At 56.7% G+C, this 15,164-nt stretch overlaps 2 protein-coding genes across 6 annotated transcripts in view; one reads left to right on the forward strand and one right to left on the reverse strand.

Moving 5' to 3' along the window:
- The window catches only part of PYGB (glycogen phosphorylase B), a 60,715-nt gene extending 48,844 nt beyond the window's left edge, over positions 1-11,871 (forward strand). The window contains exons 14-21 of one of the 3 annotated variants that reach the window (XM_073889635.1): positions 587-734; positions 3,587-3,645; positions 5,233-5,374; positions 7,166-7,373; positions 7,624-7,758; positions 8,994-9,060; positions 10,494-10,616; positions 10,806-11,871. In XM_073889635.1, the coding sequence (XP_073745736.1) occupies positions 587-734; positions 3,587-3,645; positions 5,233-5,374; positions 7,166-7,373; positions 7,624-7,758; positions 8,994-9,060; positions 10,494-10,616; positions 10,806-11,078 (1,155 nt within the window). In that variant the 3' untranslated portion in view covers positions 11,079-11,871. Of the gene's footprint in view, positions 1-586; positions 735-3,586; positions 3,646-5,232; positions 5,375-7,165; positions 7,374-7,623; positions 7,759-8,993; positions 9,061-10,493 lie in introns of all 3 variants that reach the window. The other 2 variants (XM_025876984.2, XM_025876983.2) reach the window with 2 other exon arrangements.
- Positions 11,872-13,687: 1,816 nt separating this feature from the next.
- The window catches only part of ABHD12 (abhydrolase domain containing 12, lysophospholipase), a 101,734-nt gene continuing 100,257 nt past the window's right edge, over positions 13,688-15,164 (reverse strand). For all 3 annotated transcript variants that reach the window (XM_073889638.1, XM_073889637.1, XM_025876985.2), the window contains exon 13: positions 13,688-14,374. In XM_073889638.1, the coding sequence (XP_073745739.1) occupies positions 14,335-14,374 (40 nt within the window). In that variant the 3' untranslated portion in view covers positions 13,688-14,334. The remainder of the gene's footprint in view (positions 14,375-15,164) is intronic.

Consider the following 15,164-nt stretch of genomic DNA (forward strand, 5'->3'; position numbering starts at 1 on the left):
AAGTATGCATTGCCCCAAGTTCTGCAGGAAGAGCTCATCCACAGGAGGTGCGCTGAAAGTCCATCCAGGCCTGGCGTCCCTGCACATGGCATGCTGCTTGGTTGCGTGAGAGCATCTCCCCCCAGCCCTAGTTGCGAGGGCAGCTAGCCTTGCAGGCAGACAGGCCGGGGCTCCTGGAGCCCTCCAAACCTGACAGGTGGCCACCATGACCAAGAACACGGCCCCTCCCCAGCCTGCCTGTCTGCTGGGCTGCCACATGGTCTTAGGGCCCAGAAAGAGTCCTTCATCTTGAGTTTTCTCTCCCTGCCTGCCCCCATCTGTTTCCTTTGACACCACACTCACAACTCCCGTTTGTTTTACTTGCCTTAACCCTTCTGCTTCTGTGTAGGTTTGCTTTTTGGTCTAGTTTCCGGTTTATTTTCTGCCACTCCGGGTGTGTGCCCACCTTCAGCACCCCACTCCCCCATCCCCCATCCTCAGAAGGCCTCCTGGAGCCCCTGCCCTGCTGCATGGCTGGAAGGCCGGAGCCGTAGTCAGACCTTGGGGACGCTGGGGTTCGACCGTCCTTGTCCTTGTTTCTTCCCAGGAAAACAAGCTGAAGTTCTCTGCCTTCCTGGAGAAGGAGCATAAGGTGAAAATCAACCCTTCCTCCATGTTCGACGTGCACGTAAAGAGGATCCACGAGTACAAGCGGCAGCTGCTGAACTGCCTGCATATCATCACCCTGTACAACCGTGAGTGTGCCCGGGGCCCTCGCCGCGGCGCCTCAGGGACTCGGGCTGCGTGACGGCTCGGTTTGGTGTTGAGTTCGAACTTGGTTGTTATCCGTTAGACTTGTCGTGAGTTATTTGGAAAGATTTTACCTGTTAGACATTTAAAGTATATTTACCAAAAATATTTTTGGTAAATTATACATGTGCCTTAAACTGCTTAAGCAGTGTTCAGTTGTGGGAGCAAACATGAATCAAAGAGCCCCTAAAAGTAAATATGAATATTTGCTAGGTTTATAAATATAATAAAGCCTTAAGGAAAAACTTAGATTTTAGAATTTTGTAATTTAATACAGTGACTCTTAATTTTGAAAACCAAGGAGCCACTAATATTCTACTCAGGACACAGAGGTCCTCATAAGACTCGGTCAGGTGGAGGAAGCCGCTCACTTGTGAGACAGTTAAGTAACAGGACAGACGACGTTCATGGCTGAGTGTTTCTGACGCTCCTGGCGCCGATCCTCTAGGAAAGGCCCCCCAGCGGGGCGCGTGTGTGCGTGCGTGCGTCCGTCCGTCCGTCCGAAGGAGGCGCTCCACAGTGCCTCCCTGGCCAGAAACCACAGTTCACGGAGACCGCGTCTTGTTTTCTTTGCCATGGTTTTCTTCTGTGGTTGTGATTTTCTGCCTTTTCTTTGTCCCTGGCCCCCGGGGGGAGCACCCCGTCAGTCCCCTGTCTGTGAGCAGCTGTGACGTCACTGCCCTTCCGCCTGCCCGTCCCAGTCAGTCGGCTTGGGCCCGTGGGCTCCCCAGTGCGCGCGCCTCTGGCCTTGCTAGCTGCCCGGGCCGTCCTGCGAGCCCAGCTCTTCCGCCAGGCAGGCCGCCGGGGCTTGTGCCATCCCCCCGGCAACTCCCCGGCCGGCGCAGGTGCGCTTTCTCCCTGGTCACAGCGGACCGCTGGCCGCTCCCCGCCTCGGCACGACCACGCTCGGTGCCCACCACCAGGCTTTCTGTGAAGCCGTCCTGCTCTGCCCTTCCCCCCGGGCTTCCCGCCGCTTCACGGCAGCCGCGCGCATGAGCTGTGAGTTCTTGCTTGTTCAGAACACATGGGACTGTTTGCAGGTGATGTTCTTGGCTTCACTTTCTTTCCTCGAGCATCTTGGAGATCCATCCTGCACTGTCCGGAGTGGGGGGGCGGGAGGCATTGGCATGTCGTGGTGTCCTGAGGGCCTGTGCTGATGTCACTGGGCTGGGTCTTGGTGCTGAACGTTGTGGGTCAGTTTTCCCCGGAAGCTCAGGGCATCCCAAATGCATTCACTGAGGTCTTGTATTATTTTTAGGAAGATGTCTTGAAGTGTATTTAAGTGTCACTGTTTTGGTTTTCCCCGCCCAGACTCCAGCGAGCTGTGTGCTGGCTTCCTTCTACCTATTTTCTTCTTGTCTCTTGAGTTCTCTCCGAACATTTCCAAAGATCTTTCCTCTTCTGCTGTGTTGTCTGCTTTTCTCGTTTCCATCCTCTGTGTGTGTGGGTCCTTTTTCTGTCTCGCCTCCCTCTTGGCGTCCTTTCGCTCCTGTGTCCTGCCCTCCCCCCGGGACCTCAGTTTCGGCTCTGCAGACTCTTCCGAGCTGGCGGCCCCCCCCAGGTTGGAGATTCTTACAGGGAGGCCGGTTCCGCTTTTTGTCTATAGCAAAGCCATGTCCGGATTTGCCTGAACTGCACTGCCTGGGGCTACCAGCAGGGGCTTCATGGAGCCCAGCGCAGCCGTGGCCCCTGTCTGTGTGGCCGTGGCCCCTGTGTCTCTCCAAGCCCAGGCTGGCTCAGGAGGCCACCCACCCTGGCCCCCTGATTTCTGCCCTGGGGGCTCTGCCCCAGGATGGGAGACCCTCCAAGCAGGTTTCCCTCGAGGAGAGGTACAGGTGAGGTCTGTCTTCCTGGCCGCAGCAGCGCTCCTTCCTGGCCCCCAGGACGCCAGCCCTGCTGACAGCATCTCTGGAGAGGCTGGGTCCCAGGACACCTTGCCCTCGCAGCCCTATCCCCCACCCACCCTGTGATCTGGCACAACTTGCACAGTGACCTGGAGTTTGTGTGTTTTTCCTCTTTTTCCTCTTTCTGGGTTTTGGTGAAAATGTAGTTTGTGTTTTATTTTTTCCTCTTTTCCCTGTTCGGTCTGATTTCTAGAAGTGGGAAATTTCAGAACTAAGGGACAGCCATATTCTTGGTAGGACCTGAAGTCAGTTGTTAAAGCTTCAGCCACGATTCTCACTGCTCTGGTCGGTTCCTGACCTCTGGTGAATGTGGTGGAGGGCTGCCTCACCCCTTTGTAGATCCCCTCCAGCACCTCCCCATACACACTGACATGAAGAGCCAGGGGCCTGGCGAGGACCCCCTCAGTCTGCTGGGGCTGCAGGTGAGCCGGCCGCTATACCTTGACCCTCGGGCTACCCCCCGTGCAAGAGAGCTTCAGGAGAGCTTCTCACCTCTGGTCACAGCGAGGGTAGGGGGAAACTTGGGGTCTCATCTGACACCCCTCAATGGTTGACGGTACCATTACCATGATCCCAGGGTCCCCTTTTTTCCAAGTATCCATCATGTGCAAGGGCCTTGACAGCCAGTGACTAGACCCAAGCCAGCCCCTTGGTTTGGGCTGTTTTGGAAACAGAGGTGCAGCTTTTCCTGTGAGCCTTTTGGAAGAGTTTGTTCTGGCCTCCTTCCTCACCAAAGTGGGATATAAATGCAGAATCTAGGGGCTTGTCCAGTGGCTGCACCCTGCTCCGTGTGTCAGGATTGATCTTTGGGGATTCTGACCACCACACCGTGTCCCAAAGCGGGGATTTATCTGGCTTTAGTGACTTATTTGAATCTCTTGTTTGTCCTGCAGGAATAAAGAAGGACCCAGCCAAGGCCTTTGTGCCCAGGACTGTCATGATCGGGGGCAAGGTGAGGTGATGTCTTCTTTGCTCCTTGCTTGATATTTACCCTGAATGCACAAACCACCATGCTTTTTGTCCGTGCAGACTGTGACCCCACTGGAGCACCGGCCGCCCAGTGGGCTGGACACCGCGGTGGCTCAGAGCCAGCATGCGCACGGACTGCCAGAGGCCCTCTCCTCTGCTTCTCCAGCTGTGCTTATGGACTGAGTTGGTTCAGTGTCCATCAGCGCAGCAATAGGAGGGAGCTGAAGGGGACCCCTGCCTGCCAGGCACGTGACAGTGGGGGTCCCCAGCCCCAGCGGGCTTGCTGGACCTCCATCTGATGGGGCAGTGCCCTTTCTTACATAGCCACCACCCTTCCACACCTGTGCCCAGCTCTCAGGTCCCAGCAGGCTGCCCACTCACTCCCCTGCACTCGTGTGCTGAGTGGACATAGATGGCTGGTTGCTTCATCAGCCGGATGTGCACCTGCTGGGAGCTCAGCCTAGCTTTCTTTCATTTTATTCACGACGGTGCATGCTTTTGGACATGTGATCATGGAGTCCCAGTGTGTTGCCATTACTCCTTGATGGGTCTCCTCTTTGTGCTCTGTGCTCTAGGACCTGTGTCCCCACCTCTCCCACTTTTCCCCAAGAGCCTCAGCGTCATCTGAGAGCATGAGGAACACTGGGGCAAGCTTCTCTATGAGGGGCTATGGGGCGGAGCCCAGGCACTGTCTGCCCCACCAGCTCAAGCACACATGAGGGTGGGTGGGAGGTATGAGCACCTGCCTGGGGCCAGTGAGCCTCAGCCAGCAGCTCAACGCCTGTCGGTTCCTTTGTCAGTATCCCAGGGTGCATTTCTTAGAGGTACGGGCTTTCAAACAGTTCTTTAAATGTTCACTATTAAAATTTTTCAGCCTAGAGAATAGTAGAAAGCATGGGAGTAATATCTATACACCTATCCCAGACTCCTACAGGACCATTTCAAAGTCAATTCCAGACATAGTATCACTTCACCTCTAAATACTTGACACACATTCCCAATGATGTTTTCCTCCCAAACCGCTACAGAAACAGACTCTTTTTAACACCACTACACGATTCCGTCTTCCCACGTAGATAGTAAAGTTACAAATGTCTGGAGCAGTTTGTTTGACTCTGGACCCTGGCAAGGGTCTCCCCTAGCAATTGCTTGCTGTCTGCTGCATCTTGTCATCGGTAGAGCTTCCCCCCATGCTTGCCTCTTCCCCCTCCCTGCAACTGATTTGTTACAGAGATTGGGTTGTGTGTCTTCCAGATATCTGGCATGTTCTAGTATGTTCCTTAGTTCCCTGTGTTTCTTGTAAGTTGGTAGTCTAAAAGTCCTCCTTTTATCTTCTCATTTCTGAAGAACTAACTACAGTCGGAGACAAGTCTGAGGCTGCCAGGCTTCAGCACAGGCTGATGTGGCCGTTGGGAGAGACTGTCTGCCAGACTGCATGCAGGACAGGCAGGGAGGCCACTCGGCCAGGCGTGACTTCAGCAATCCAGCACGGGGCCCCAGGACCCTCTTGAGGACCCTGCGCTGCCCTGAGCACAGGTGTGTTCATACTGAACTTGCCCTCCGTCTCCAGGCGGCCCCCGGTTACCACATGGCGAAGATGATCATCAAGCTGGTCACATCCATCGGCAGTGTCGTCAACCACGATCCAATTGTGGGCGACAAGCTCAAAGTGATCTTCCTGGAAAACTACCGAGTGTCTTTGGCTGAGAAAGGTAGGCCCAGGGTGGCCATGTTAGGAAAGCCCGCCCCTGCCTGGCTGCGATATGGGTGGTCATTGCTGGTGGGGCAGATGAACTCTGCCCTGGACAGCAGGCTCTCCCAGCTGGAAGGGGCCTTCTTCTAGCAGTGAAAGGCTTTGGGGAAGCGCTCTGCCCATCACCAAGTGCAGAGAATTACTCTCAACCTCAGACTTCCTTTGTCTCTGTACTTTCTCACTTCTGCCTGTGACCTCGTTCCTCCCACTTCCTCTGCTCCCCGGCTTTCATTTCTGCTCCTAGAGCTTGCTCTTGCTGGCGGGATAGGCTACCAGGTCTGCCTCCTCCCTCCCTTCTCCCATCCCCAGAGGATGCTTCTGCTCTCACCACCGATGTGCTCTCAGGGGCATTACCAATTTCTGATCTGGGCCGGCACCTGCTTCTTCTGTCCTTTCCAAGGGCAGCTTAGGGCCTGACATTGCGACCCTTGTTGAGAGGTCCATCTCGGGCTGTTCCTCTAAGGGTGTATGCCGCCATCTGGAGAAGTTCCCGCAGCCAAATGTGCCTTGGAGCTGGGCGGGGCTTTCTAAACTGGCCCCTTCTGGAGGTCCTGGCAGGAACCAAGAGATGGGAAGCCTGAGCCTGGCATCCTGGCTCTGAGTAGTAGGTACTTCTGTAGCTCAGACTAGCTGCTGCCTTCTGCCCTGAGTCACTGAGTACTATGCTGTGCAGGCTGACTCGCTCTCCTCTCCCGCCACCTCGGCCAGCTCATCAGACCGTCTCTGGTCCCTCGGCTGTCACAGACCGTATGTGGTTCAGGGTCAGTACTATGGTTAGTTCTTCACTGAGCTTCTGACACGTCTTTGTCAAGCCCTTTGCCGCCTGGAACCTCCCCTCCTCACTGTTATTTGGGGCCGGCTGGCTCCTAGACATCTTTAGAATGACTTGGGGTGCCTGGTGTAGGACATCAGAGCTGGGGGTCTGGGTCCCGCAAGTGCCCCCCTCCCCCAGCTAGCTCCGTGTAGAGCTGCATGGGGTCTGGGGATGTCCGTATCTCTTTACCCTGGCTCCTTGTGCTGGACCTTGAAGAAGGGCTGGACTCTGCTCTTTGCTGACCCTGAGTGCCAGCCACTGGGCTGGGGAAGCAGCATCGACTCCATGGACAAGATGAGGATGTGGGGGCAGGGATGCCAAGGCAGGGTAGGAAGATGTAGCTTTCCCACCAGCCATGTCTAGGGGGCACAGGGAGCCCACCCTTGGGAGAAGCCTCAGGGCCCTGGCATTTGGGTCATCGTGGTGGCTGGCCATGCCCAGTCTGCATACAGCATAGAGTGACTCGTGTACATGTGAACACAAGAGAATTGCCCCACCTTTGTAGTTCTCTGGTTCCATGAGTCTAGATTCCTCTTAAAGTGCTTGAAGGAGCCTTACAGGCTGATGGCATGAGACACAACTCCTGTCGGGATGAAAGGGAATGATAACACCAAAAGCCAGAACCAGGGGCCCCCAGACTATGGCTGGGCCTGGTCCCTGGAAGGTTCCAGAATAAAGGTCTTTTTTGACCTGGGGTCTTCTCAGGAGTTACCCTCTTGGCCTCAGGCTGCTCTGGATCAGGAAGGGAAGCCCTTACAGGCCAGCAGGGTGGGCTGCAGGGCTCAGGCCCATCCTGGACTGAGCAGGAGGTGGTGCCTACTCTGGGAGCACCAGCCATGGGCTGGAGGAGGGCGTGTGGTGTCCCTACACAGTTCCCATGGCTCTCACGCTGTGAGCAGCCTGTGGTGATGTACCTTATCTCCCATCTGCTTGCAGTGATCCCCGCAGCAGACCTGTCCCAGCAGATCTCCACTGCAGGCACCGAGGCCTCGGGCACAGGCAACATGAAGTTCATGCTCAATGGGGCCCTCACCATTGGTACCATGGATGGAGCCAACGTAGAGATGGCTGAGGAAGCTGGGGCTGAGAACCTCTTCATCTTTGGCATGCGTGTGGAGGATGTCGAGGCCCTGGACCGGAAAGGGTGTGTGTCCCTCCCCGTGCCATCAGGGCACTGCTCAGAGCACTGGGGGGTGGGAGAGCTGAGAGCACTCCGGGAGCCAGGCCCATGCTTGCTGGGGTGATGCCCGCCTGGTGGCTGGGGGTGGCTTTGGGCATGTTGGCCGAGCCCGCTCCTGTCCTGAGCCAGGGGTGGTCTCAGACCAGGGGTGTGCCCGGGACAAACGCCCCGCCACTCACCCCGGAGGCTGACACTCGGCCCCACCTCCCCACAGGTACAATGCCAGAGAATACTATGACCGCCTGCCCGAGCTAAAGCAGGCCGTGGACCAGATCAGCAGCGGCTTCTTCTCTCCCAAGGAACCAGACTGCTTCAGGGACGTGGTCAACATGCTGCTGAACCACGACAGGTTCGTTCTCATGTCCCTCCCCACTGGCCAGTCAGACACATGGGTTTTCCTGGTGGGCCAAAGACGACACTTTGGGGGTCACCCTGGGCCATGATGAGACTTGCTCCCTACTCCAGCCCATGGGCAGAGCCTCTGGCCGCCAACCAGGGCCTGCAGGAGCCTTTGGAGGTGCTTGCCTGCTGGGGGGCCCTGTGGTAGGGGTTGCCGGCTCCATGGTCCAGCCCCAGGCCCCCCCAGCATTGGCTGACTACCCCGAAGGGCTTGACAGGCAGAAGGCGGTTTCCTATGGGGCTGGTCAGAGGTGATTCCTGATCCTGTCTTCCCCAGGGAGAATGGGAGTGTGGGCAGGATGCCCCAGAAACCTCTGGGAGGCGGGGCAGGGTGGGGGCACTGTGCCTCCACAGCCAAAGTCCCACAGTCCCAACTGAGGCAAATGTTGGCCGATGGTGACACCAGGTGATTCAAGTGGAATTAATTTGAGACAGAAATTACGTTGTAATTAATGTTTTATTACAACGCATGGACACGGAATAACATCCATGTTTCCGGAAGCACTAATTTACAGCAGGTGAGCACCGCCACTTGTCTTTTCATGACATTTCTTTGCTCCGCCCTGTTGGTAAGAGCTGAATCCGGTCAGTGCTGAGAACTGACCTCTGTCCCGCTCTGAGCTGCTGTTGGGTTGCTTTCATCTGTTGCTCGCTGGTGGGTGCTGGGGGCCGGCGTCAGACCAGATCACGGCGCCACTCAGCACAGGGCGGGGAGCTTGGCCCTGGCTCAGACTGGGATCAAGGAAACATTGTTCACGGGTTCATGAATGGTCTCTGTGCCTCAGCCATGAATAGAAATGCAGTTCCCTGTTCATAAATCCTACAGTGTTGTCCACGGCATCCTTCCCCTAGATCTCCAGTTCTCACCCAGTTGGGCTCCAGGAAGGGATGGCCAGGCAGAGCCTCCCTGTCAGCCTGTGCCCCTTCTCTGGCAGGAAGCCCCTCAGCCTGTGCCGCTCGGCCCCCCCTGCGTGGGGAGGGTGTCTTGTAAACAACTACTTGAAAGGGCTGAAAACAAGGTTTTTGTAGAATAGTATCCCCAGGACAGAAGTACTGCTCCTAGAGCCACCTCTGTGGCCAGGTAGACTCCGTCATCCCAAAGCATAAGGACCTGGATGGCCGGGGCCTGGTGACCTCTGACTCACCACCTGCCACAATGGCCTAGCCCCCTGTCTCCCGTTTCAGGTTCAAGGTGTTTGCAGATTATGAAGCGTACGTGGCATGCCAGGCCCAGGTGGACCAGCTGTACCGGGTATGGTTCTAGGGCCCGGGGGTGGCCCTGGCAGGGGAGCAGCAGGGGACATCTATGAGGTCCAGTCCTGGGAGGTCACCGTTCACCTTGTGGCCCTGGGCAGGGTGGCTGGGGGCTCGGTGGGCTAAGTTGCATCATGGGCATGGGCTGTTCAGGGCTTCTTAATCATCTTCCACTCAGACGGTCTCCGTTGTCCTGCTGTCCCGTGGTGAGGCTGGTGCCTTGTGACCCCTTGGGCCCAGGCCGCTCTCCACACTGGCATGTTTCCGCACAGCCCCTGAGCAGGACAGGAGTTTCCTTTCTGCAGACAGCAGAGGTGATGGGCTGTGCCCTCCTCCCCCCGTGGTCTGAGCCTCAAAGCGGGTGTGATTGGGAGGGTGTGGGGAGCGGGTGCGAGCCAGGAAGACTTGTGTTTGCACACAGAAAGCCTGTGTTTAAAAGTGAGAATTAGAGTACTTCCTTGGAAAGGTGCAAGGTGCAAGCTTCCATGTTAAGTAGAGTGAGGGACCCACAGCTGTAGGGACTAGCCTTTCTAGGGCCAGACCACTGTAGCCAGCTCCCTACTCCTTGGTAAAGGTGGACAAGAGGGGACCCCTGATCCCAGTTTCTGTGTGGAGCATGTGTCCCTGAGGGAGTGGGCATGTCCATGTGGGGCCTCGTAGGAAGACCCAGGGCCTGAGTTTGAGGGGGTGCAGGAGGGTGTCCCTTGGTACCCACTTCCCTCCCCTTGCTGGGGTTTTCCGGACTCCCAGCCTTTGTGTCTCACTGGGGGAGGCAGTGGGAGAGGATTCTGGCTGTGGTGGCGTGAGTCTGCAGTGGTGGGTCCGATGGATTCTTCCCTAGGTTCTTGGATGAGGCCTGTGGGATTTGTGTTTCTGATGTGTTGTGGTCCTGGCTCCCATCCCCCACCTTTAGGGAAGCTGTCTGCCCTTGGGGGACCTGTGAAAGAACAGGTGTGCCTGGGGCACTAAGTGACCTGGCAGGGCTCTGGGGGGCACCTTTGCTCCCCTGACGTGGGCCTCAGCAGAGTCTGCCCTTTCGGGGAGGCCCCTCTTGATGCTGGCTTAGTCTGGGGGTAGTTGCCAGGCTCTGGGGGAAGCCGTGGATGGGGGACCACTTGGCCATTTTCCCTGGATCCACTTGGCGAGTACTTACCTGGTGGTGTTTCTTTGTAAGGTGGGCTGTGCCACAGAGTGCTTGGCACATTTTGCGTCCCACGGTTTTCTCAGGCTTCTCACCCCCGTACCTAGTCATTTGGTAGCTTTTCTGGTCAGTAAGGGCCCATTTCAGTGAGCTGTTGACTGCAATTTCGTCTTTGATCATCAGGCTGGCCCAGAGGCTGAGAACCCATCTGGGAACAGTCCTGAAGTCCTGGAAGTGCAAGCTGTCTTGCCTGGTACCTAAGATTACTCAGCCTCTTCTTCCCTCTGCAGAACCCCAGGGAGTGGACCAAGAAGGTCATCAGGAACATCGCCTGCTCGGGCAAGTTCTCCAGTGACCGGACCATCACAGAGTATGCCCGGGACATCTGGGGCGTGGAGCCCTCTGACCTGCAGATCCCGCCCCCCAACCTCCCCAGAGATTAGGCACCCTGGCAATGGTCTGCTGTTTCTGGAGGGCCATGGGGATTGTGCTGGTGGCTTGGGGTGGGCAAGGAAGGAAAAGCTCAAAAAGGGAGACGCTCTCCGGTTTCCTGCAGGAAAGCAGAGCTTGCAGCCCTGCCCAGGGCAGCTGGCCCCGCAGCTTTAGCTCACCTGCCCCAAGGAGGTGGGGAAGGTGGAGCCACCAGCTGGGCTCCTCTGAGACCTTGCACGCACCTTGCAGTGAGCTTGTTTTTAGTTTTGAGCCTCTGGATTCTGGGGTCTGGGCAGGTAGCTGTGGCGAAGCCTGGGGAACTGTGTTTTCTGCACCACACATGCTGGCCCGCTGCATGGGCTCCCAGCCTCCTGGCTGTGCTAGTACTCCGGCCAAGCCTGCCGCTGCTGAGTGGGTGCTCTGGCCCAGGGTTTCCAGACTGATCAGATAAAGGGGCCCTAGGATGACTGAGGGGGACATGAGGAGGATACCTGTGCCCGACATCTAGGGGTCCTTGGCTAGGACAAGGCTGACTGATGCAGTTAGCTTGGTTTTGCTTTTTCAAGAGGATAATCAGCTTTCCCAGGGAAATGAAAGTAGCTGAAGCCTTTTCTTGTTTTAGCAACTAAAAATTGTACTTTTGAAGTTTTGTGCTGGGGAGGCAATGCTGGGATGTATTGCCAAGCCCTCGGGAGCCCAGGGTGGGGCGCTGCCTTGGCTGGAGAGGCCAAGTGCCCCTGCCATGTCCTGGGGCCTCTCTTCTCCATTTCCACCAGTGTGACCGCCTTGGAAAGGACTGAGCAGGCCCAGAGAGCCCACTTTCCACTCGGCCTGGATGGCAGGCTGGTGGCGGGAAGGGTGGGTGAGCCTCTCTCAGCTGAGAGAGCCAGGGAGCAGGCTGGTGCGCTTCACCATGGGCTTAATGGAGACATGGGGGACAGCACCCTTCCAGAGGCTCTGTCTCTTTGCATGCTGGATCTGGATGGCACAGGGCTCTGCCCTCACCCTGGGTCCTGATGGCTCACAGAATCAGGCCATGGAGGATTTGCTCATGTGCGCACTTCACCAGAGCTGTGTGGAGGTCTGCTGGGGAGGCCCACGTTCTGAGGCTGTGGTCATACCCCCACCACCTTCCGCTACCCCATTTCTTAGGCTGTGTGTGACCATCACTGTGCCACTTGCTGTTACTGCCTTGTGTGAGAAACCGATTAAACCTTCCTGCCTGTGCTTGGTTGAGCTGGCCTATGTTTCATTCTGTGCCGAGGGAAGGGTGCGGGCTGGGTCCCAGGGGCAGGCCTCAGACCCTCTCTCGTAAGGGCCCATCACTCTGGGATTAAGGACAGACCAGCGAGTGGGACTTAGGGTATGTGTGCTTGAACCACTAGCTCGTAAAAGAATCATCACATCTGTTGTTGTATACACTGTCATCTGGGTGTCGGCATTGTTGGTGCAAATTGCACCTGTCCTACACCAGCCAGTCCTGGCCCTTGGGCATGGAATGCCCTGGGGACCAGAGCATCGCCCCCTAAATTGTGTCGCTGCAGGCTGAATCGAAAGCCAGGAGGGACATGAACTTGGGGCTGTTACCCGCAAAGTTGAGAACTGCAGGACACCGGAGCACCGTGGGCCCTGCTGGTCTTCGGTGGGGGCCGGGGGTGGGGGGAGGGCGCTGAGCAGCTCCCAGGACACCCATGCTTCCAGTAAACACATAGTAACTGCAGAATTTATAGCAGTGCATGTCTCGATCTGTTCCCCCCCCACCCCAGGACTGGTTTTGTAATCAGAGGTCTGTCCTAGCCCACAGTTTAAGCTAGTTAATAATCTAAGAAGCCAGCAGGTGGGGGCATCTGGACCTGATTAGCCAACCCGATGGCCCAGCAGCTCACCAGCCCCTTCAGTGCCTTCTCCTCTTCAGTCTGCTTCAGTCTATCAGACACCTATCAGTCAAAATACCAACAGCCTGTATTTTACTTCCTATCCTATCTCACCCCCCAATAAGGACCTGCGGCAGCTCACACAACATTGAAACAAGATGACAAACTGACCTCAGGAGAGTCGGTTCACATTTCAACCCATTTAAGAAAGGCATGGTTTCCCTGATGTGAGAATCACTGTAGACAGGTTGAAGATGCCTCAGAAATGAGGAGGTGTCCCCTGCCTTGGCATCTGGACCCCCTAGCCTGCCCACAGCTGCTACGAGAGACCACAGACCTTGAAGAACAGGCAGGCCGGTGAATGAAGCCCTCTGTACACCCCAGGGAATTTCTGAGCTGCCAAGACAGGAAAGTCCCTGAGCCTTAGGACTTGGGAGAAGTCCAGCCATCAGGCGAGAAGTGGGTCCCAGGTGGGTTTGCATCCTCTGTTGTGCGTCACGCCTCTGTACCTGCGCCGCCGGGGGCGGACAGTCCTCTGGGGGGGCAACTTGAAACCCCCTTTATTAAACCATGCACCTTCTCACTCTTGGGTTACTTAGCTGGGATCCAAGAATCTGACCCTTCACCAGCACTGGGGCCAATGAGAAGCAGGATCTTTAGAGGGTGCCAAGTGGGGGCAGCAGAAGGGTAGGGAAGGTGAGGGGGGGTAGAAGTAGTGCAGGGGAGACTGATTTGACAAAAAGCTGAAAAACACAAGAGCCCCCCGCCCCCACCCAGTGAGTGAATGAGGTGGTGCTCATGGGCTAGAACTAGAGACCCCACACTCCAGTGCCCCATGTCCTTCCATGAACTCATGCCAGGGGCTCACTTGGGGTCTATGGGTGAAACCCCAGAGCCTGCCGACCAATACCAGCATCCAGCAAGCTTGCTACAGCGTGAGGTTGAAGGGGGCCTGTATTTTAGGAATATGCCCTCTGTCCCATCTGGAGAAGTGGTCCCCCCCCCTTGAACACACCTTGTCCTGGGATGACGCCCCTCCTTGCGCGGGCCTCCACATCTGGAAAGGAGGAGGAAAGGAAGGCCCAGGATCCCTCCTTAGAGAGCTGCCCCTCCTCCCATAGGCTGGGCTCTGAGCATGGCCTGGGGGCAGCTGGAGGTGTCACTGAGAACATAGCAGATAGACCACCACCACGAATTTATTCTTAAATAAATGCTCAGTCTAAGGCCAGGTTAGGCAGACAGGTGGGCAGAAAGTGGAGGAAGTGCAGGTCACGGGCACCTCCCCCGCTGTGAGCAGTGGGGGCCCGCTCGGGGAGGCAGGGACTGCCAAGGTAGGCAAGCAGGGTGCTCCAGGTGCAAAGGGCTGACGGAACCATTACAGTCCATTCTGCGTGTGCCGGGAAGGGACAGAAGAACCGATATGGCCACAGTCTCACGGGTGGTGCTGGAAAGCTCAGTGTGGTCCCGAGACCCCACGCCTCCTGCCCCGGGCTCCCCATGCCCAGCTCAGCAAGCGTGGGATCGACCAGCCACCAGCTGGCCTGCTCTGTCACTGTCTTCCCAACAAGAGCTCGGGTTGAGTGGCAACAAAGGGGAGAGGGGATCCCATGCCTGCAACCTGTGTTTTCCACAGAGATCCAAGCTCCCAGCCACCCAAGGCAGGTGCCCCAGGTCTGTCGGGCCTCCTCCGCCTGCCCCAGCTGGCATCCAAGTCCTCTCTCCGGGGGCACTGAAAACACTGGCAGCCCTGGGCCCCAGGGTGCCAGGCTGGCCGGAGCAAAGGGGAGGAGGGCAGAGGTCTTCATGCTCCTTCAGGCAGCAAGACTCAGTGCTGGCGCCCAGGTTCTGACTTCCCCAGGAATTCCCTAGACGAGATGAGCACAGACATCAACCAAACCCTGAGCATATGCCAGAAGTCTTGCCTCCTCCATCCTCAAACAGCCCATCCCAGGAGGCTGAGAAGGATCCTGGAGGACCACCCCCACTCAGAAAGCCTGAGTTAAATAAACAGGGTTAAATCCCAACCCCATAGGAAGAAAGACCAAGCAATGGGCTACTATTCTTTGTTCTAAACTCTAGAGCTGTACTCTGGGCTGTATTTTCTATGACCTATTCCTTTTATGCTGGAAAAATCACAACCCTAGAGCAAACCCATACTCTTTGAGCTCACAGTTCCCTCTCAGCAACCCAGGTCCTTGATGTAGGAAATGGCAAACCACTGAAGAAATGCAGCTTTCCCTCTGGAACTGCTGAGGCAGCCACAGGAGAGCTGAAATGTGAGGGCATAAAATGCCCTGAGGGCCCATACCAACCCCTCCAGGCTCAGCAGCCCCAGGAAGGCGAATTTGCACCATCCCTACCTCAGCATCTTGTAGGCCACATGGCCCGGAAGTGGCAGACTGCCTGTGCCTGGGATGGGAGGCCAGGAGGCCGGGCAGCACCTGAGTGATGGGATTGGTCCCTGCACAAAAGCCCAGGCTCCTGAGGTGGGGCCAGGCCTCATCCAGTTCAAACTGTTCTTTGCCACCATCTTGCCCTGCATGCTTGGGCTCTGCACCTGGGCCCGGGATGTGGGCCATGGACCCAACCGCTGTCCTGGCCCCAGACCATGACAACTGTGGCAGAGCTGGGAGCTCAGCCTCTTTTCACGGAGCA

This window comes from Callorhinus ursinus, unplaced genomic scaffold, assembly GCF_003265705.2.
Source record: "Callorhinus ursinus isolate GAN/ISIS: 27379988/994484 unplaced genomic scaffold, GSC_fseal_2.0 scaffold111, whole genome shotgun sequence".
In the NCBI taxonomy this organism is placed as follows: Eukaryota; Metazoa; Chordata; class Mammalia; order Carnivora; family Otariidae; genus Callorhinus; species Callorhinus ursinus.